Raw genomic sequence first — 22129 nt, forward strand, 5'->3', positions numbered from 1 at the left:
GCAGAGATGTGCCTGAACCCACAAGGCGACATGAGGGACTGAAAGCCATAGCTCAACTTTTGATCACCTCCACTTTCTAAGAGACATCCAGAACAAAAGGACTCTCTGGAAAGGACATTAGGAGTAGCTGCAAAGTCAAAAATATAACAGTTTTGGTGTACTTTGAGTTTGTCTTGTAGGAGTTGTGAAATCTGTGTTTATTTAATTTGTATTAAATTTAAAAAAATCAAAGGTATCTCTGATCCAGTGTACATTTTTCATGTTAGAGTTTCTTTAGGTTTTTTCATGTAAAATTGGCTATATTTTAGGCTTATGTTTTTGGCTTTTTTCTCCCACAAATACTGTACATATTCTTGATTGTTGAAGTTTGTGGGGAGTACAGAAGTCACATCATGCCAGAAGATTTATGAGATTAGTGGCAATAGAGTCTTCATTTATTTTTCTGTTTTCCTCTATTTCTTACCAGGTGGCTTTTCTGATATTAGAGTTAGAGATTTTGGATTGTCCTTTAGCAAGCACATAAAGACAATTTGCACTTATGTCTGTAAAAGGCCGAAGAGACAACATTAAGGTGAGTGATACCACTTGACCAGTTACTCCTTTTCTTTGGGCATATTCTTTTGGTGACATATTCTGTCCTTTTTCTTCAGAAGTTTCATGTGGTGGTCCAGTGGTATCCATATTATTTAGTTGGATGTTTTTATTCTCCTGAAAAGATTACATCAAAACCCTGCCCCATACCCATTTTTTATTTAAGAAGAAATCACTAGTCTTTATAAGTTTGTTTGGACTCAATGACCAAGGTCTCTGATGAAGAGTTACCTCTGCTTATTCAGAAGATCTCTACTATTCAAATCTAATCATTATCAATTTTGATAGGATCCACCTTTCTTTTCCTGTTAAAACATTCGGTTTTACCAGTGAAGACACAGTTCAGTAGTTTCTCACTGTCTACTCCTTTTAGTTATGTTTACTTCTTTTTTTTCTAGAGTATTTAGGTGTGCTGTTAAGTTGCTACTAAGAGATCTTTCTGATTATTTTTTTCTGAATATACTTAGTGCTATGAACTGTCTTCTGGTCAACATTTACATTGTGTACTATGAGTTTTGATATGCTGTGTATTCATTTCATTTACTTCTAGAAAGTCTTTAATTTCTTTATTTCAGTTTTGATCCATTTTTTATTCAGTAGAGAGTTGTTGAATTTCTATGAGTTCGTAAGCTTTCTATTGTTTTTGTTATTGGTGATGTGCTGCTTTAAACCTTAGTGGTCTGATAGGATGCAGGAGGTTATTGCAAATTTCTTATATCTTTTGAGACTTCCACTGTTCAAGTATATCATCAATTTTGGAGAGCAATATATGATTTGCTGAGAAGAAGGAACAATCTTTTGTGCTTGGGTAGATGTTCTGTAAATATTATTTGGGTATATTTAGATTTTTGATGTTAGCTGGAGCATTTCTCTGTTCAGTTTGGTCAGGAGGAACTGTCCATTGGTGAGAGTGATATATTGAAGTCTTTCCCTATCAGTTTATGAGGGCCAGGATGTGATGCAAGCACTGCAGAAGTGTTTCTTTTATAACTTAGGTGCTCTTAGGTTGGGAGCATACATGTTAAGTATTGAAATGTTATATTGCTGGATTTTTTGAATACATCATGTCCTTTGCCATCTTTTGATTAGGTTTTTGAAAGCTGTTTCATTGGATATTAAAATTGATATACAAGCTTGATACTCCAGTCCACTTATTTAGAATATCTTTTTCCAAACCTTTACCTTGAGATAATGTCTATCTTGATGTGAAGCTGTGTTTTTTTGTATTTAGAAAAAGGGTGGATTCTATTTTATCATCCATTTTGTGAGTCTGTGTTTTTTTATTGGTGAATTTGGGTTAATGTTATTAAGAGATATCATTGAACAGTGATTGTTATTTTGGTGGTGGTGGTGGTTTTAGCACCTTGAGTGGGGCTGTATTTATAGATACATATTATTTAAAATTGACCTTTTTATGGAACATCTTATTTTCCCCATTTGGTGATTGAAAGTTTCTGGGCATAGTTAGTAATTTGTGTTGGCTTCTGTAGTTTTTTAGAATCAGAAGCACTGTGTCTAAGCCCTTCAACTTCTAGCATTTTTACTGAGAATACAGGATTAATTCCAATAGATCTGCCTTTTTTTTGGTTGGTTTTTGTTTGTTTTGGTTTGTCTGATTGGTTGGTTAGTTTGGTTTCTTTGTTTGTTTTTAGTTGCAGCTTTTCATATTCTTTCTTCATTCTGTATATTTAGAGTTTTGATTATTCTCTGGTAAGAGGACTTTCTTTTCTGGTCCAGTGTCTTTGATATTTTGTATGCTTCGTGTGCCTTGATAGACATCTTCTTCTTTAGGTTAAGAAATTTTTCTTGTATGATTTTGTTGAAAATGTCTTCTGGACCTTTGATCTCATCCTTCTTCTTCTAATCTGATTATCAGCATGTTGTGTGTTGTCATACTGTCCCGTAAATCCTGAATGTTCCCTGAAAGTTTGTATGTAGACAGGCTGGTTTTGAACTTACAGCTCTAACTCCACTCAAGTGTTGGGCTTAAATGTAGGCCAACATGCCTGGCATCAACATCACCGTCATTGGCTGCTGAGCATGGAATATACGGATTTAGGTATTTATTTTGTTTTGTTTTGTATATGTAAGCATAGGTTATTGTGTTGATCTTCATCAACATCTTGCATTTGAAATATTGGCAGGGAGTATATTTAATTTCTTAGGATGGCATTTATTCATTGACACTAACACTATCTGAGCTTTCTGAGTCATTGAATTGTGGGTTTGTGACGCTCTTCTTACCTGTTGTATTTTTTTATTTTATTCGTTTGTTTTATTCACATTTAATTTATTTTTAATTTAAATTTGTTTTTTTTTAATTTATTCTCTGACATGAACTTGAGCCTTTGATTACCTCCTCCTAAGTGTTGCAGCCTTGCAATGCCACAGAGGAAGATGATGCAGCTATCCTTGATGAGACCTGATAAGCTAAAAGGGAAGGAGTTCCTCCTCAATTAGAAGACTAGAGAAAGGGAATAGGGGCAGAAGAAGGAGGGTGGGTGGGACTGAGAGGATATGAGGGAGGGGCTACAGCAAGGATACAAAGTGAACACATTGTAATAAATAAATAAATTAAATTAAAAATAATTTATTCACTTAACATCCCAATTGTAATCCTCTCTCTCATCTCTTCCTAGTCTCACCCTCCATTCTTCTTTCTCCTTTATGCCATTTCCAATATCTCAGATACAGGGAGCCCTCCTCTCCTACCATCTGAACCCAGCCTATCAAGTCTCACTAGGATTGCCTGCATCCTCATCCTCTGTGGCATAGCAATGCCCCCTCCACCAAGGGGAAGTGATCAAATAGCAGACAACAGAGTCCATGTCAGAGCAGGCACCTTCTCCCCTTACTATGGATAGAACATGGAGACTGAGCTTCCTATCAGCTACATCTGAGCAGCGGTCTAGGTCCTCTTCATGAATGGTCTTTGGTGGGTGCATCAATCTCTCCAAGTCCCCATGGGCCCAGATTTGTTGTCCTTGTTGGTCTTCTTATGGAGGTCCTGCCAGCTCTGGGTCTTTCTATATTCTATCCTCCCACTCTTTCCTATGATTCCCTGTGCTCTACCCAAAGTTTGGCTGTGAATCTTAGCATCTGCTTCGATCCCCTCCTGGGCAGAATCTTTCGGAGGATATGTTTGTTAGGCTCTCATTCTCTTCCCTCTCCTCAGTCACTTCTGGTGTCGATTCTATTTGCCCTTTTGAATAAGACTTGACCATCTTCCATAGGGTACTCCTTTTTATTTAGCTCCTTTAGGTCTGTAGATTGTAGTATGTTTATCCTATATTATGGCCATTACCATTTACAAGTGAGTATATACCATGCATGTCTTTCTGGTTTTGGAATAACTCACTTAGGATGATCATTTTTAGTTCCATCTACTTGCCTGAAAATTTTATAATTTCCTTGTTCTTTTAAAATACCCGAGGTGCATTCCATTGTGTGAATGTACCACAATTTCTGTAAAACAATGGTTTGGTTGAGAGATGTGTAGTTTGTTTCTCTGTTATTGCCATTATGAATATAGATGCTATGAACACAGTTGAGCAAATATTTTTGTTGAATGGTGGAGCATCTTTTTGATATATTCCCAGGAATGGTAGAGCTGGGTCTTGAAGTAACACTATTTTCAATGTCTGAGAAAGCATCAGATTGATTTCTAAAGTGGTTGTATAAGTTTGCACTCCCACCAGCAATGGAGGAGTATTCTTCTTTCTCCACATTCTCATTAGCTTGCTGTCACTTCACGTTTTGACCTTAGCCATGATGGGTTTAAGATGAAATGTCATTTGCATTTCCATGATGACTACAGATATTGAGCATTTAATGTCCACCATTTGATATTCCTCTGTGGAGAAATCTCTGTATAGTTCTGTACCCCAGTTTTAAATTGGATTATTTGGATTGTTGGAGTTTAATTTCTTGAGCTCTTTATAAATATTGTTTATTAGCTCTTCCTGTTGTATGTAGGGTTGGTGGAGATCTTTTGTCAGGCTGTAGGCAGTCATCTTGTTCTACTGACAGAGTTCTTTGCTTCATAAAAGCTTTTTTCTTTCATGAGATCCTATTTGTTAATTCTTCATCTTCGAGCCAGTGTTCTTGGTGTTCTGTTAAGGAAGTTACCTTCTATGCCAATGAGATCAAGCTCTTTCCCAATTTTTCTTCTAACAGATTTAGTGTATCTGGTTTTATGTTGAGGTCTTTAGAACAACTTGGACTGTAGTTTGATGCAGGGTGATAAATATGGATCTATTTTCATTTTTCTACATGTAGACATCCAGTTAGACCAGCACCATTTGTTGAAGATGCTGTCATTTTTCCATTGCATGGTTTTGGCTTCTTTTACAAAAATCAAGTGGCCATAGGTGTGTGGGTTCACTTATGGGTCTTCACTTCAATTCCATTCATCCACCATTCTGTTTTTATCACAGTACTGTGCAGTTTTTATTACTATTGTTTTATAGTAGAGCTTGAGATCAGGGAAGGTGATACCTAATGAAGATCTGTCTTTGAACATGATTGTTTTAGCTATTCTGGCTCTTTATTTTTCCATATGAAGCTGGGAATAATTTTTTCAAATTCCTTAAGAATTATATTGATATTTTGATGGGAATATCATTGAATCTGTAGATTGTTTTTGTTACGATGACAATTTTTACTATGTTGATCCTACTGATCCATAAGCATGAGAGATATTTCTATCTTCTGGTATCTTTTTCAATTTCTTTCTTCAGAGGCTTGAAGTTTTTGGGTTTTTTTGTTGTTGTTGTTGTTCATATAGGTTTTTTACTGGCTTGTTGAAGATAACACCAAAATACATTATGTTGTTTTTTTTTTTTTTTACTGGCTATTGTGAAGTGTGTTATTTTCCTAATTTTTTTCAGTCCATTTGTCCTTTGCATACAGGAGTGTATTTTTTTGAGTTTTCTTTTTCGTTTTTAGTTAACTTTATATCTAGCCACTTTGCTGAAGTGTTTTTCAACTGTAGGAGTTCCCTACAGTAGAATATTGGGGGTCATTTTTGTTTACTGTCATATCATCTGTGAATCAAGATACTTTGACTTCTTCCTTATCAATTTGTATCCCCTTAATCTCCTTTAGTTGTCTTATTGCCCTAGATAGGACTTCGAGTACTGTATTGAAGAGATTTGGAGAGAGTGTGTAGCCTTGTCTTGTCCCCAAGTCCAGTGGAATTGACTTAACATTTTTTTCATTTAGTTTGATGTTAACTATATACTATTCTGTATATATTCTGTATATTCTGTATATATTCTGTATACTATCTTTACTATTTTTAGATATGTGCCTTTGTCCCTGGTCTCTCTAAGACTTTAAACAAGAATAACTGTTGGATATTGTCAAATGCTTTTTCAGCATCTAAGAAAATGGTCTTTTTTTTCAATTTGTTTATACAGTGGATTACATTGATGGATTCCATATACTTAACCACCCTTGCATGCCTGGGATGAAGCCTACTTGGTCATGGTGGATGACATCTTTGATATGTTCTTGGATTTGGTTTGCAAGTATTTTATAGAGTATTTTTACATCATTGTTCATAAAAGAGATTGGTCTGAAGTTCTCTTTCTTTTGGGGGATCTTTGAGGATTTATCAAGGTGACTGTGGTCTCACCAAAGGAATTTGGTCATGTTGCATCTATTTCTATTTTGTGAAATAATTTGGAGAATATCAGTATTCGCTCTTCTTTGAAGGTCTTGTAGAATTCTGCTCTGAAATCATCTGACCCTTGGATTTTTTTTGGTTGGGAGTATTTTGATGGCTGCCTCTATTGCCTTATTCACTATAAGGCTATTTAATATCTTTACCTGATGTTGATTCAACTTTGCTAAGTGGATTTTAAAGAGAATTGTATATTTCATTTAGATTTTCAAATTTTGGAGCATATAGGCTTTTGACATAAAAGGTAATGGTTCTTTGGATTTTCTCAGTGTATATTATATCTTTTTCTTTCAGACTTTGTTGATTTGGATAGTGTCTTTCTGCCATTTACTTAGTTTGGCTAAGAATTTGTCTGTGTTTTTTATTTTCTCAAAGAACTAGCTCTTGGTTTCGTTGATTCTTTGAATTATTATCTTTGTTTCTAATTTATTGATATCAGGCCTGAGTTTGTTTTTTCCTAGTGGTCTACTCTTGCTGGGTGTGTCTGCTTCTTTTTTCTTAGGTCTTTCAGGTATGCCATTAAGTTGCTTGTATGGGATGCCTCCATTAGCTTATGATGGCCTTTGTTGGTATTCAAACTCCTCTTCGGACTGCTTTCATTGCATCCCATATGAAGTTGAGAAATCTTCTATCAAGGTTTGTAAAATATTCTGTTGGTATTTTGATGGAAATTTCATTGAATCTGTACATTACTTTTGGTAAGATGTCCATTTTTACTATGTTAACCCTGCCAAGCCATGAGTATCGGAGATAGTTCCATATTCTGATATCTTCTTCTAATTCTTTCTTCAGAGACTTGAAGTTTTTTTATACAAGTCTTTGACCTGCTTGGATATGGTCACACCAAGGTACTTTATGTCCTTTGTGGCTATTGTGAACGGTGTTGTTTCACAAATTTCTTTCTCAGCCCTTTTATCTTTTGTATACAGGAGGGCTACTGATTTTTTTTTTTGAGATAATTTTGTATCCAGACACTTTGCTGATGGTGTTTATCATCTGTAGGAGTTCCCTGGTAGAAGTTTTGGAGTTACTCAGGTATACTATCATATAATCTGCAAATAGTGATACTTTGACTTCTTCCTTTCCAATTTGTGTCCTTTTGGTCTCCTTTAATTTTCTTCTTGTTCTAGCAAGGACTTCAAGAACTATGTTGAAGAGATATGGAGAGAGTGGGCAGCCTTGCCTTGTCCCTGAATTCAGTGGGATTGCTTTAAGTTTCTCTCTGTTTACTTGATGTTGGCTACAGGCTTGCTGTATATTGCTTTTACTATGTTTAGGTATGTGCCTTGTATCCCTGATCTCTCCAATAGTTTAAACATGAATGGATGCTGGATTTTTTCAAATGCTTTTTCAGCATCTAAGGAGATTATCATGTTTTTTTCTTTCAATTTTTTAATATTGTGGATCACATTAATGGATTTCCGTTTGTTGAACCACCCCTGCATACCTGGCATGAAGCCTACATCGTCATAGTGGATGATATATTTGATGTGTTCTTGTATTGGGTTTGCAAAGTATTTTGTTGTGTATTTTTGCATCAATGTTCATAAGGGAGATTGGCCTGAAATTCTCTTTCTTTGTTGGGTCTTTGTGAGGTTTAGGTTGCAAGGTGACTGTGGCTTCAATGAATGAGTTTCGTAGTGTTCCTTCTGTTCCTATTTTGTGGAATAAATTGAAGATAGCTGGAGTTACCTCTTCTTTGAAGGTGTGGTAGAATTCTGCACTGAAACCATCTGGTCCTGAGCTTTTTGTGGATTGGAGTCTTTTGAGGAATGCTATTTCCTTAGTGGATAAAGGACTATTTTATTGATTCAGCTTTGGTAAGTGTAATTGATTAAGAAAATTGTCCATTTCATTTAGATTTTCAAATTTTATGGCATATAGACTTTTGAAGTAAGTCCTAACGATTGTTTGGATTTCCTTAGTGTCTTTTGTTTTGTCCCATTTTCATTTCTGATTTTGTTAATTTGGACAATCTCTCTCTGCCTTTTAGTTAGTTTAGCTAAGGGTTTGTCTATCTTGTTAATTTTCTCAAAGAACCAGGTCTTGGTTTCATTGATTCTTTGAAATGTTTTATTTATTTCTAATTTATTGATTTCAGTCCTGAGTTTGATTATTTCCAGGTGTCTCTTCTTTTTCGGTGTGTCTGCTTCTTTTTTTCTAGGGCCATTAGATGGGCTATTAAGTTGATTGTGTGAGATGTTACAAATTTCTTCTTGAAGGCACTTAGTGCTATGAACTTTCCTCTTAGCACTGCTTTCATTGTCTCCCATAAGTTTGGTTGTGTTGTGTCTTCGAATTCTAGGAAGACTTTAAGTTCTTTCTTTATTTCTTCCCTGACCCAGCTGTCATTTAGTAGTGAGTTGTTTAGTTTCCATGTGAGTGTAGGCTTTTTGCTATTTCTGTTGTTGTTGAGGTCCAGGTTTAGTCCATGGTAATTAGATAGGATACAAGGCATTATTTCAATCTTCTTATATCTGTTGAGATTCACTTTGTGACCAACGACATGGTCTATTTTGGAGAAGGTTCCATGAGGTGCTGAGAAGAAGGTAAATTCTTTTGTCTTTGAGTGTAAGATTCTGTAGATATCTGTTAGGTCCATTTGATACATGACCTCTATTAGAGATATTGCTTCTTTGTTTAATTTCTGTTGTTTACTTGTCCTTTGTTGAGAGTGGGGTGTTGAAGTTTCCCAGTAGTAATGTATGGGGATTTGTGTGCGGTTTAGGTTTTATTGATCTTTCTTTTACAAACGTGGGTATCTTTGTATTTGGAGCATAGATGTTCAGAATTATGATTTCTTCTTGGCGGAATTTTCCTTTGATGAGTATGAAATGACCTTCCTCATGTCTTTTGATTAATTTTGGTTGAAAATCTACTTTATTAGATATTAAAATGGCTACTCCTGCATGTTTCTTGGCTCCATTTGCTTGGAACCTTCCACCTTTCTATTTTGTGACTTAGATGTGTTTCTTGTATGCAACAGATTGTTGGGTCTTGTTTACATATCCATTCTGTAAGTCTGTGTCTTTATTGGAGTGTTAAGTCCATTGATGTTGAGGGAAATTAATGACCAGTGGCTGTTAGTTCCTTTTATTTTGATGTTGCTTGTGGTAGTGTGTTTGTGTGCTTGGTTACTTTTAGTTTTGCTGTAATGACATTATTTCTTTCCTGTGTTTTTCTGAATGTAGTTAGCTTTCCTGGGTTGTAGTTTTCCTTCTAGGAGCTTCTGTACCCCTGGATTTGTGGGTAGGTGTTGTTTAAATTTGTTTTTGTCATTAAATATCTTGTTTGCTCCATCTATGATGACTGAGATTTTTCTGGGTATAGTAGCCTGGGTGGTCATCTGTGTTCTCTTAGGGTCTTCATGATATCTGTTCAGGCCCTTCTGGCTTTCATAGTCTCTGATGAAAAGTCAGGTGTGATTCTTATGGGTTTGCCATTATATGTTAAGTTGGCCTTTTTCCTTTGCAGATTTTAGTATTTTTTCTTTGTTCTGTATACTTACTGTTTATTATGTGGTGGGAGGATTTTTATTCTGGTCTAATTTATTGGGTGTTCTGTAGACCTCTTGTATTCTTATAGACCTCTCTTTTAAGTTGGGGAAATTTTCTTCTATGATTTTGTTGAAAATATTTTGTGGGCCTTGGAGGAGGGAATCTTCTTTTTCCTCTATTCCTATTATTTTTAGGTTTTGCTTTTCATGTTGTCTTGGATTTCTTGGATGGTCTGTTTCAGGAATTTTTTAGATTTAACATTTTTTTTTGATAGCTACATCTATTTCTTCCATTGTGTCTTCCACACCTAAGATTCTTTCTTCCATCTCTCGTAGTCTATTTCTTATGCTTACCTCTGTAGTTCCTCTTTTCCTCTCTAAGTTCTTTCTCTCCACAGTTTCCTCCAATTGTGTTTTCTTTAATTTTTTTCCAATTCTCTTATCAGATCTTGAGCCATTTTATTGATTTCCTTCACTTCTCTGACTGTATTTTCCTTCAATTCTGTCAGCTGTTTGTTCGAACAATCCTCTGTTTCATTAATATCTTTTCGTGATTTAAGTATTTCCTCTCTAAAGGCCACAAATTGTTTGGCTGCAACTTCCTGTATTTCCTTAAGGATGGCCATAATCTGTTTGACTTTATCTTCCTCCATTTCTTTGCAAATGGCAATAATCTGTTTGACTTTATCTTCATCTAGGTCTTTACGCAGTTTATTTTTTTTCCTCTATTATCCTGTTCATAAGCACAGATGTAAGGTCATCTTCTTGAATTTCATTTACCCTGGTGTGTCCAGGGCTGCTTGCCCTGAATAACTGGGTTCTGGAGATGCCATATTGCTTTGTCTTTTTGAGCTTTTACACTTGCCTCTACCCTTTTGGCTATCTTAGGTGTTGGGTGTTAGTTTCTGGTGCTTCCTGGAATCCTGTGGTGGGGATAATCCCCTTGGCAGGAAGATGATTTTTCCTGAAGGAGGCCTCCTCAGCTTTTGGGATACGGTCACTGAATAGCAGGTATTTTTCAGGAATTGCCAAAACTCACCACAGGCATAGAGACCTGAGCGGTAATTGTGGTCTTTGTTAGTCAAGGGGGCTCTCCTCTCACCCAGAGAAGTCCTGGAGACAGCTGTCCTGCTTCTGGCTTTCTTGCTGTAAAGTTAGTAAGCTGCAGCTGCAACCTGGGCACCCCATGGTTTGGTCAGCTTAGTTAGGGATAACTGGTCGTCCCTTGGAGCAGTATCTGGGGTTGATCTTGGGGATCCCAGGCTTCTGTATGTCTGAGGTTAGAGCTCTGTGCCCCAGTACCCAAGCAGTAATCCATGGCAGCTTGGCACTGCTCTCCCATGTGCAACAGGAGGCTAGAGTCTGGAGCCTGTGAATAACCAGAAACTTTTCCAGAGCTAGGTGTCCTGAGGTAGGGCCAGATGTTTTCCCCACCTTTGGGTTTTCTCCCAACATGAAGACCTAGTCTGTGGTTTTTGACATGGTGTGTAGAATGGGTAGGCACTTGCCAGATGGCTACCAAGCTGGTTACTGGGAAAGAACCTGCGAACATTTCCAAGAATGTTCCCATTTGTGGTGGTGATAGTGTGTGTGTGGGGTAGTTGGCTGAGTGCTCTAAGCTGGGACCTGCTTTTTCCCTGTCTATGGGTTTTTCTCCAGACAGGGAAAACTATCCTCTAGTGTCCTGGGGCACACAGTTCTGTCTGTGATGGAGAATAGGGCATGCCGGTCTAGTGACTGGAGGCCCACTCAAGGCTGGCAGCTGTGCACCAACCAGTCTGCAGGATCTTTTCCAGGGATAGACTGGGTGACCTGAGGTCAGTCCCACTTTCTTCTTCCCTGTTTTTTTTTTTTTTTTTTTGACACTTGGCTCCCAGTCTCTGGTGCCCTGGAGCACACAGTTTGGCCTGGGAAGGTGATCAGGACACACAAGTATATCCTGAGCCTGGAATATTTTCCGGGTTCTCACTGAGTGACCGACCTGAGAGTGGAACTGAGTGATCCCCACACCATGGAGTTTCCTCTCACCTGGGAAACACGATTGCTGTTGTTTTAGGGCCCAGAATTCAGTCTTTTAGTTGCTGTACCAATATTGCTGTCCTGTTCCTGTCCTGTTCCTGTTCTGTTCCTGTCCTGTTCCTCCTGGCAATGCCATCTTGGATTCCCTCTTTCTCATCCCTTTCAATTAATTTTGGTTGAAAGTCTGTTTTATTAGATATTAGAATAGCTACTCCTGCTTGCTTCATGGGTCCATTTGCTTGAAAACCTTATTCCTGATGCAACATCCAAGAAATTTTCCCAGAGATTAGTGGGGTTCTCTGAGGTTGGACCCAATTGTTTCCCTCATCATTGGTTTTCTACTTACCAAGGAAACACAGTCAGTGGTGTTTGGGGGCCCACAGATCCAACTATTGGTCACTGTGCAGTCTCTGCTACCCATCTTATCAGAACAGTGTGAAATCAGCCCAGCCATCTGGGATCTATTTTTAGTTTTTACTGAATATAAGTATTTTGATTGTATGCATGAATATGCATCTCTTCTGTGCCTAATCCTCACAGTAGTCTGAAGATGTCTTCAGAACTCATGAACTTATAGCAATTGAAAGTAGCGGGTCCCAGGTAAACACTAACAATTGAGCCCAATTATTTGCAAGAGCAGTAAGAGCTCCTTACTGCTGAGCCATCTCTCCTATCTTATGTGGCTCTTTTATGATCAGCATTTACACTGCTAATATTTTTGTCTTCTATTTTTACCTGTTTAAACATGCATTCCCTTTTAGTAAGATATCATTGCAGTTGCAGTTTAAGCTGGGGCAGTACAGATTTCTGGAAAATAAATATACAATAGGAGTGAATGTATAACTCCTTGTAGAAGCTTCAGTAAAGACCTCTGAGTTCTTTCAATATTTTGTGTTTGTTTGATTGACTTTTAGGGGAGGCTCTGTCTTAATATATAGGTCTGGCTGTCCTAGAACTCTTTGAATAGATAATGCTGACATCCAGTTCAATAAGATACACCTGCATCTGCCTCCTGAGTGATGGAATTGAAGGCATGACAGAATACACCCAGCTTGTCCACCATTTTTTGTAGTTAGTAACTGTTAATAAATTTCTCTGATCTGTACTTAGTATTGTTCATCTGTTAATTTCTCTCTCTGTGTGTCTCTGTCTCTATGTCTCTGTCTCTGTATTTCACACACTTCTCTCTGTTTGTCTTTGTCCACATTAATTGCCATGTCTATTTCAAAGCTATATCGTCTTCAAAAAGTTCAGATATGATACAGTTAAAACTTGTTATTCCGTTTTCTTCTAAAATGATTTAGTGATAACATTAACATTTCTTTTTTAATAGAAAAGTTTTAATCTTTATTTTTAATCTATAGATTACATTATTTAGTAAGGAGGATATACAAAACAATGATCAAAGAATAATCATGTGTTCTATTCCTTTTCTTTTGTCTGGTCACTCAGAAATATGATGTTATTGGCTATGATTGTTGTTGCTTGCCACTCACATTATTCTTATCCATGTATTCACTGTAGTCCACTTTCCCTTCCACAAATATATGAGCCCCCCTCTTCACATACTGATATGCCACATCCCTGAGCCCTGGTCAAAACATAATATTCAGTACCAGGTTGTCTTTTGACTTATGTTACCCATTTGTTCAGTGTCCCCTGATCAACACATCTCATTTGTTGCTATATAAAATATCATGACTGTGTTTTGTCCTTCCACCTGTCTCATGACAGGGTCCTGACCTACTCACCCAAGTAACTGAAGATGATTCATAGATTGCTCAAGAACCCAACTAATGGCTACTTTATATTCATGTCTTACAAACTGATGAAACACAAGTTTTTGAAGCACGCCTTTGTTTTTTTTTGTTGTTGTTGGTTTTTTTTTCAATCTAACCTTTAGGCTTTTTCATCTCCCCTACTTCACATCATGCACAGCACTCAACTGTAAAACATTCCCACTTCTGTGTCAGAAAATAAATTGAAGAAGCAGTAGAATTATATGATTATATTGACAATGAAGTATAATTTTATATTGTTGCCACTGTTTCTGTTGTACAAATGTATGGCATATTTTAGAATTCAGTGACCTTCAATGATGTTCATGTGAAATTCAACCAAGAAGAGTAGGCCTTGCTGGAACCTTCCCAGAAGCAACTCTACAAAGATGTGATGCTAGAGACCTGTGAAAACCTCGCTGCTATAGGTAAGACTGCAATTTTTCTTTCACTTTTAAAATAAAGAGACAACTCTTACTTTGTTATTAATCCTCTTCTGTAATTCCAATTGAGAATGAGGAGGAATGAGGTAAATAAATCAGGCATGGTTCTAAGGGTCATAGAAGATAGTGATTTAAGTTTTGCCTTAATAATAACATGATATTTCCAATAATATATATTTTCTGGTACTATATTTTAGGCTACAATGGGGATAAACATAATATTGAAGAACATTTTCAAAGTTCTACAAGTAATAAAAGGTAACTTTATGTGCATGTTGATACAGATATAAATCTTAAATTTTAATGTGTCCTGGAAGTTTGGTGTTTTTTGTTTGTTTGTTTGTTTGTTTGTTTATTGGCTGCTTTTCATTTTCTGATTTTGAAATAGATTTTTTTCTGAGTATCTGTGACTTTCTTAAACTTGCTTGTTAGACCAGCCTGACCTCAAAATCATACAGATCTGCCTGCTTCTGCCTCCACAAGTGCTGGGATTGAAGGCATGTACCAGCACACATGGCTGTGTCCTGGAAGTTTTAAAGCAAAGCAACAGTGTAAAAACAGCACTGCTTTAAGTGTACTGATGATCATTAATATCTCATAATTCCATGTACTTCAATGTCAGGTATCTGATTTGTGTTTACAAGGCACTCCCCTAAGATAGAAGAAAATGAAATTATATTGTAACAAAATTACCATTTGAATCATATGGATATTACAGCTACAGACTTGAACTGCCAATCTGTTTAGTCTCATTCTATCTACTCAGATATTGTAAGAGGTATACACACTGAATTGGTGATCAGTATGTGTCTAAAACCTTCTAATAAGCAAAAATTTCATATTAGAACCAGTGTTACTCATTTTCGTGCAGTCACATTTTAAAGTTTAGTGAAAGGAGCAGCTTATGAGAATCAAGAATATTGTTGTGGAGAAACCTTAATCCCTATATGACATGTCTATGATGAACAAAAAACAAAATGTGTTAATTCAATGTGGGAATCTTTATTATTTTTGTAAATTAAACTGGTATATCATATGTCAAAATGATTCTAAGACACATGAGCATTGGGATATTGAAAGCAGTGTCCCTGTCTTTCTCCAAGAACAATTGATTTGGTTGTAGTCCCCACTGTGAGTAAATTTTCTGAATATGATAAATGGTTAATGTTAATTGGTTTTGCAACTTCACTGAGAATTCATCAGCAAACTCATATTGCTGAAAATACCTATGAATACTAGGAATTTGGAACTTCTGCTTGTCTTGGCTCACTTTGTAAATGAAGTATCATTCATATAGTACAAAATTTGTGAATGGGATTGCTATGGTAAACCTCTGAATTCTTACAATACTCATTATATATAGGAGAAAACCTCTTATAGAAAAATGATGCGATAAAAGTGATCCACATAACAAATGCTCTTACCATCACAGGGATCTTCAAAAATACCCATAGTGAAGGGGAATACTGTGAATGTAAATAAAGTGATAAAACTTTAAAATTTGATTCTCCTTTACCATTAGACCAAATTATGAAATTAATTCATATAGATAAATATATTTATTAGTGTAATGAAATGACTGTGGTAAGTATTTAACATGTGCCAATTATCTTTGCAGGCATGAAAGTAGTCATACTGGAGAGAAACCCTTCAAATGCACTCTATGTGGGAAAGCCTTCCCGTATACCACTGTTCTCATACGGCATAAAAGAACACACACTGGAGAAAAACCTTACGAATGTAACCAGTGTGGTAAAGCCTTTGCAGAAAACAGTCATCTCATACGGCATAAAAGAACACACACCTGAGAGAAACCATATGAATGTAACCAGTGTGGTAAAGCCTTTGCAGAAAACAGTACTCTCTTAAGCCATAAAAGAACACACACTGGAGAGAAACCTTATGATGTAATGAGTGTGGTAAAGCCTTTGCAAAAAGCAGTCATCTCATAAGACATAAAAGAACAAACACTGGAGAGAAACCTTATGAATGTGACAACTGTGGTAAAGCCTTTGCAGAAAACAGTCATCTCTTAAGCCATAAAAGAACACACACTGGAGAGAAACCTTATGAATGTAACCAGTGTGGTAAAGCCTTTGCACGAAACAGTCATCTCATAAGACATAAAAGAACACATACTGGAAAGAAACCTTATGAATATTTCCTAACATGATAAAGCCTTTGCACAGCAGAGTAGTCTCTGAAAACATGAAAAAACACAGAGTGGAGACAAGCCTGGTGAGGAAAATTAGTGTGATTAAGCCTTTACATGTAACAGTCATCTCCTAAGACAACAACACATTCTGGAGGGAAACCATATGAATTAACTGTGTGGCAAAGCCTTTGCACATAACATCTCCTAATACATAAAAAAAAAACACATACTGGAAAGAAGCTGTCTGACTGTAACCAATGTGAAAAACTTTTGCACTTCAGAATCATCTTCACACTCATGAAAGAAATACTAATGGACAGAAAGCCTGTGAGTGCTTTTACCATGGTGAAACCATTCCATATTTGTATAATCTTCATCATCTTGGAAGGATTCATACTGGATAGAACTTATGAATGTGTTAAAATGGTGAGGCCTTGCACAAATCTACAGTCATCATCATCATGAAAGTATCCCTACTGGAGAGGAATTCTGTGACTAAAAGCAATATGGAAAGGCCTTTGTGTTCTTTGGTCCACTGAGATCCAACAGAAGTGAAAATCTAGCTCAATGGAAATGACCTTCCTTTTCTGAAGGGAAAGGTTAAAGGGAATAGAGACAATAGGAGTGGAGGGTAGTAATGGGGGAGAGAGGGAGGGGGATTATGATTGTAATGTAAAGTAAATAAACTTATTTTTTAAAAGAATACAATGAATGGTAAATATCAATTACATGCAAAAGTATTATAAAATGTGTTTTTGGGAAGACTTATTGATAAACCTGATTCTCAACATTTACTGTGTTCAATTGCCTCACTTTAGACAAGAAAAGTTCAGTCCAGTGGATGAATATGTAGGGAATGGTGAACTAACACCAGCCAGGAAGTTCTCTGAGAGTAATAGAACAGTGGTAGCCTGTAGAAGTTTCTTTGTGTATACATATATATTGTTCCAGGGGTTTTATTGAAAACCATCACAACCCAGACTGAATTTTGAGATGTGAAGGAGAAAGATTTCTCTTCCATGTATGACCCTGCTGCTGGCCTAGTTGTGTAACCATGTAAGGGTGAGTTTTCTGTGCCTGACTTCAACTGGGGAGTGTCTTTAGACATAGATGCTACTAGCCAAATTTGATAGATGGCTTTTGACACTGATCCCTGCTAACTCTCTCCTCTTTTTAAATATAGGATGATTAGGATCTGTGCTCTTGTTCATATGATAGGAATGTGCTATTTAATGCAAATCAAGCATTCCTGAAGTACCTAGTTTTAAACAATTATATACACCTATCCATGGAGCATCCCAATCATTTCTTAAGGCGTATATAGCCTCTGTTTTCTGGAATTAAATTTCCTGAGGTGGTTCTTCTAGACAGAAGGAGAACCAAGTTCTTTGAAATGCTTGTGATCAAATGTTTCAGACTTCATAGCATTTCATATTTCACATGTTTCTGGATGTGAGATGGTCAATTAAACATTGTCTTGTGAGTGGGACTCTGTAAAATGAGTTATACTTAGTGTTAATTTCACAGTAAGGTTGCAGCCAAGCTTCAGTGTATGGAGTCTTCTGACGTGAGCAGAGTGGCCTATGGAGAAGTAATAAGATCAGAAATATTATTTCCTTGTTTTAATAGCTGAGTAGTATTGTGATAAGACATGGGTAGATGGCAGAGGAGGGAAACTCACCTTTTGAGTGGACTAGGGGAAGAGGATAGAGGGAAGAGGAAGGATGGGACCAGTAAGAGTTGAGGGAGGGGCCTTCAGCCAGGATATATAATGAATAAATTGTAAAAAAAATTAAAAAGAAAAAAAGAATTAGAAAAACAAAACCAGTGAGTTAAAATTTGAGTTCAGTCTGGGTAACTGCCCTTGCTAAAAAAAAAAAAAAAAAAAAAAAAGATATAAAGAAAGAAAATATTAAGCATCTTACTACAGTCTTCCTTCTTGATTAGCTTCCCTAGGTCTACAGATTCTAGTATGATCATCCTATATTATAGGTCTCATATCCACTTATATGTGAGTATGTACCATGTGTGTCTTTCTGCTTCTGAGATACCTTACTCAAGATGATCATTTCTAGATCCCACCATTTGCCACCAAATTTCATGATTTCTTTGTTTTTAATTGCTGAGTAGTATTCCATTGTGTAAATGTACTGCAATTTCTGTATCCATTCCTCAACTGAGGGACATCTGGCTTGTTTCCAGCTTCTGGCTATTACAAGTAAAGCTGCTATGAACATGGTTGAGCAAATATCCTAGTTGTATACCTGAGCATTTTTGGATATATGCCTAGGAGTGGTATAGCTGGATCTTAGGTAGCACTATTCCTAATTGTCTGAGAAAATAACAGGAGCCTATCAGAGGTCCTCTGAAAGACTCTACCCAGTAGGGTATCAAAACATATGCTGAGATTCAGAGCCAAATATTTTGCAGAGTGCAGGGAATGTTATGACAGAAAGGGGAGATAGAAATATCTGGAGGGAACAGGAGCTCCACAAGGAGAACAACAGAATCAAAAGGTCTGGGCACAGGGGTCTTTTCTGAGACTGATACTCCAAACAAGGACCATGAATGGAGATAAATTAGAACCCCTGCACAGAAATAGTCAAAGACAGCTCTGTATCCAAGAGGGTACCCCAATAATAGGACTAGGGACCATCTCTGACATGAACTCATGGGATAGTTCTTGGATCAGCTCCACCTGAGCAGAGAACAATCCTGCCAGTTCACAGAGAAAGACAAAGAAGCCAGTCCTGATGAGACCTGATTGACTATAGTCAGATGGAAGGGGAGGAAGTCCTCCCTTATCATTGGACTGGGGGACAGACATAGAAGAACAAGAGGGAGGAGGGTGAGATTGAGAGGGGATGCTGGAGGAGCTAGATCTGGGATACAAAGTGAATAAACTGTAATTAATAAAATAAAATAAAAAAGAAAAGAAAAATTTAAAAAATATTTAATAAAAAAGGAGAATCAAAGATGGTGGTACCAAGAGGACAGTATCTGCAGAGCAGTACAGCAGTGACTACACAGCAAGCAATAGACTAATATCTGGGCCCTCAAACAACAGCAATTGTGTTTCCAAGTTAGGAACAAACCCCACGGAGTGGGAAGTAATCGGGTCCATTCTCAGGTTACCCAGGTAAACCATAGAAGAATTCCCGGTTCCCTGCAGGCAATAGGTCACCAGGTCAGAGCCACATGACTGTGTGTTCTGGTCACTATCCCAGACTGTACTGTGGGCCCCACCAGAGATTGGGTTTTCCAGTCTAGAGAAAACCCCATGGAGTAAGAAGCAATCAGGACTGACTTCAGGTCACCCAGAAAATCCCTGAAAAAGGTCTGGGCTCTACAAGGTACTCAGCCCAGAGAGTTCCTTCTATTCCCAAATCACTGTCCCACACAGAACTGTTGGCACCAAATCACCAGGGACCAGGTTTCCCTGTTGGGAGGAAACCCCAAGGTGAAGGAAACATCAAGTCCAACCTCATTGCAACCAATGGAATTCCACCACACTCCCCCAAAAGGTTCTCAGGAAAAGTTTTTGGGTTCCTTCAAATGCCCAGTCACCAGCATAGAGCCACTTACCTGCTCCTGCATGCTCTACTCAACATCCTAGACTGAACTGTGGACCCCAAAACAGGACAGACTGGGTCACCCTGTTGGGAGGAAACCATACGGTGGGGAAAACATTAGTTCCATACTCAGGACACTCAGTTCAGGAAAAGTTTCTGGGTTCCCACAGGCTCCAGGATCTAGCTTCCTTTTGCATGCATGACTGCTGCACTCACATGCTACTGATTACCACTTGGGTACTGGGGCATAGAGCTCCAACCTCAGATCTACAGAAGCCTGGGATCCACGAGATCAGCCCTAGACAAAACAGTAATTAATTATTCGCTTTTCCTTTTGTTAAGGGGAAAGGCCCTGATGAAGGACAAATTTTTAAAAGGAGTCCCAGCATGATTCTTAAAGCTCTAGCAGGGTGGTAGGTCTACCCTAGCCTCACTCTAACAACAGGGGAAACACTGTCTGTACACCCTCAGGGACACAGGGCTAAAGTCAGGTTCACTGTTATCTGCAGTCTGTGGCCTGGAACACAAAATGTGGACCTGAAACCATTCAAGAAAAAGACTGGCAGGCATGAAGGTGCAGGCTTGTAATTGGAGGACAAGAAGCTGAGGGAGGATGATGAGTTCCAGACCAACCTGGGCTTCATGTTTCCAACTGCTTGTCCCATCAAAACCCAGAGAACTGGACTGAAGATATAGATCAGTAGTTAAGACACATGCTGCTCTTGCAGAGGACTGCATTAGGCTCCCAGAATCTGTATCAGGTGGATCACAACGACGTCTAGCTCTTGGGCATCTCCTACCCTCTCCTGGCCCTTGCCAGGCATGTATACCCACATGCACACAGATAAATAAAATAAAGCTACTTAAAAACTGAGAATGACAGACAGAGAGATGGACAGGTGGACACAGCATGAGCTTGCCCTGCACTGGAGACTACTACTGTGCCTAAGACCCCTCACTGTGCCTGCCAAGCTGCTGTGCCCATCGACCTGCTGCAGTTCCTGCTAACCCTACTGCCAAGTCCATCAAATCTTCTGCCACTTTCTCTGTTCATCACTGCACAGTAGTTCACTGTTTTGTTTTGTTTTTTTCTTTCTTGAGGTGGGATCTCATATACCCTGGCTGCCCATAATCCTGGTCTGTAGCTGAGGGTGACCACAAGCCTGAATAGTCTTTTGAGCTTTTGCCATTCTGATGGGTGTAAGGTGAAATCTCAGGGTCATTTTGATTTGCATCTCTCTGATAACTAAGGGCATTGAGCATTTTTAAGTGTTTCTCTGAGATATTCCTCTACTGAAAATTCTATGTGTAGCTCTGTCCCCATTTTTGATTGGATTACTTTGGATTTAAAACATAGTTTTTAAACAATTTTTGAACCATGTTTCTTTGGAAGAAATAACAGATTTTCACAACAATATGTGTGTGTAATAGATATATGACAAAGATGATAGATAGACAGATGATAGATGTGAGATAGATGGTTATATAACTGTAATAATATGTGTGCAACAATAGGAGGGAGACTTGTATAAAACATCATGATAGGCTAGGGTCAAATAGAAGGGGAGTAGGATCTTGCCTATCAGTGGGCTAGGGGAGGGGCTTAGGCGCAGAAGAGGGAAGGAGGATGTGAGCAGATGGAGATGAGGGAGGGGCACAACCACAGTACAATTGGAATAAATTGTAATAAATGATAATAATAAACAGTAATGTAAAAAAATCACCTTGAAATTTATATTCATCTCCAAAGATTATGAATAACTAATTCTTTTAAACTGTTAAAGGTACATGGTGAAAATAAAAGAACAATAAGGCAAGAATTCTAGAAAAACCAGAGTGTGTAATCTTGACTGCTTAGAAGGACAGAAAGGCCCCAGGTGAGGCTGACATATCAAGCATTATTAACTACTCATACAATGTCTTTGAGTCCTTTAAAAAATAAAGATTTGAAGTTGGGCATCTTGGCGCAAGCCTACAATTCCAGCAACTCAGGGAGGCAGAGGCAGGTGGATCTTTTTTATTTCCAGGACATCCTGGTCTACAAAATGAGTCCAGGATAGCCAAGCTATAAAGATCAAAGAAAGAAGAAGGAAGGAAGGGAAGGAAGAAAGGAAAGTAAAAAGCCAGACCACACTAGTACATGGAGCTGGTCTTTTTAAGTTTTAATAAAACGCATTCAAAGTTTTCCAAACATATATTCATACCTATCACAATGAGATTTCTCACATGGGGGGTGTTTAATCAGCTAACCTCAATTCTTATCATTTCTTCTACCAATATTCTGCAATTTGGTTAGTAAAAACAACAATCAAATAAGGAAAGTTAGAGTTAAAAATGATCCTTTATGCCAAGCAGTGATGGCACACACCTTTAATCCCAGCAGTGCTCA

General features: G+C 37.7%; 1 protein-coding gene and 1 pseudogene across 1 annotated transcript; one reads left to right on the forward strand and one right to left on the reverse strand.

The window, feature by feature from the left end:
• Positions 1–465: 465 nt before the first annotated feature.
• Positions 466–16792, forward strand: LOC132651149 (zinc finger protein 120-like). Its single transcript, XM_060376424.1, has 4 exons — positions 466–571; positions 13872–13998; positions 14211–14271; positions 15632–16792. The coding sequence occupies exons 2-4, from the start codon at positions 13965–13967 to the stop codon at positions 15819–15821; spliced, it is 285 nt and encodes a 94-aa protein (XP_060232407.1). The 5' UTR covers positions 466–571; positions 13872–13964; the 3' UTR covers positions 15822–16792.
• LOC132651179 (single-stranded DNA-binding protein, mitochondrial-like) lies at positions 13215–13638 on the reverse strand (annotated as a pseudogene).
• Positions 16793–22129: the final 5337 nt, after the last annotated feature.

The sequence above is a fragment of the Meriones unguiculatus genome (genome assembly GCF_030254825.1).
Source record: "Meriones unguiculatus strain TT.TT164.6M chromosome 13 unlocalized genomic scaffold, Bangor_MerUng_6.1 Chr13_unordered_Scaffold_40, whole genome shotgun sequence".
Taxonomy (NCBI): domain Eukaryota; kingdom Metazoa; phylum Chordata; class Mammalia; order Rodentia; family Muridae; genus Meriones; species Meriones unguiculatus.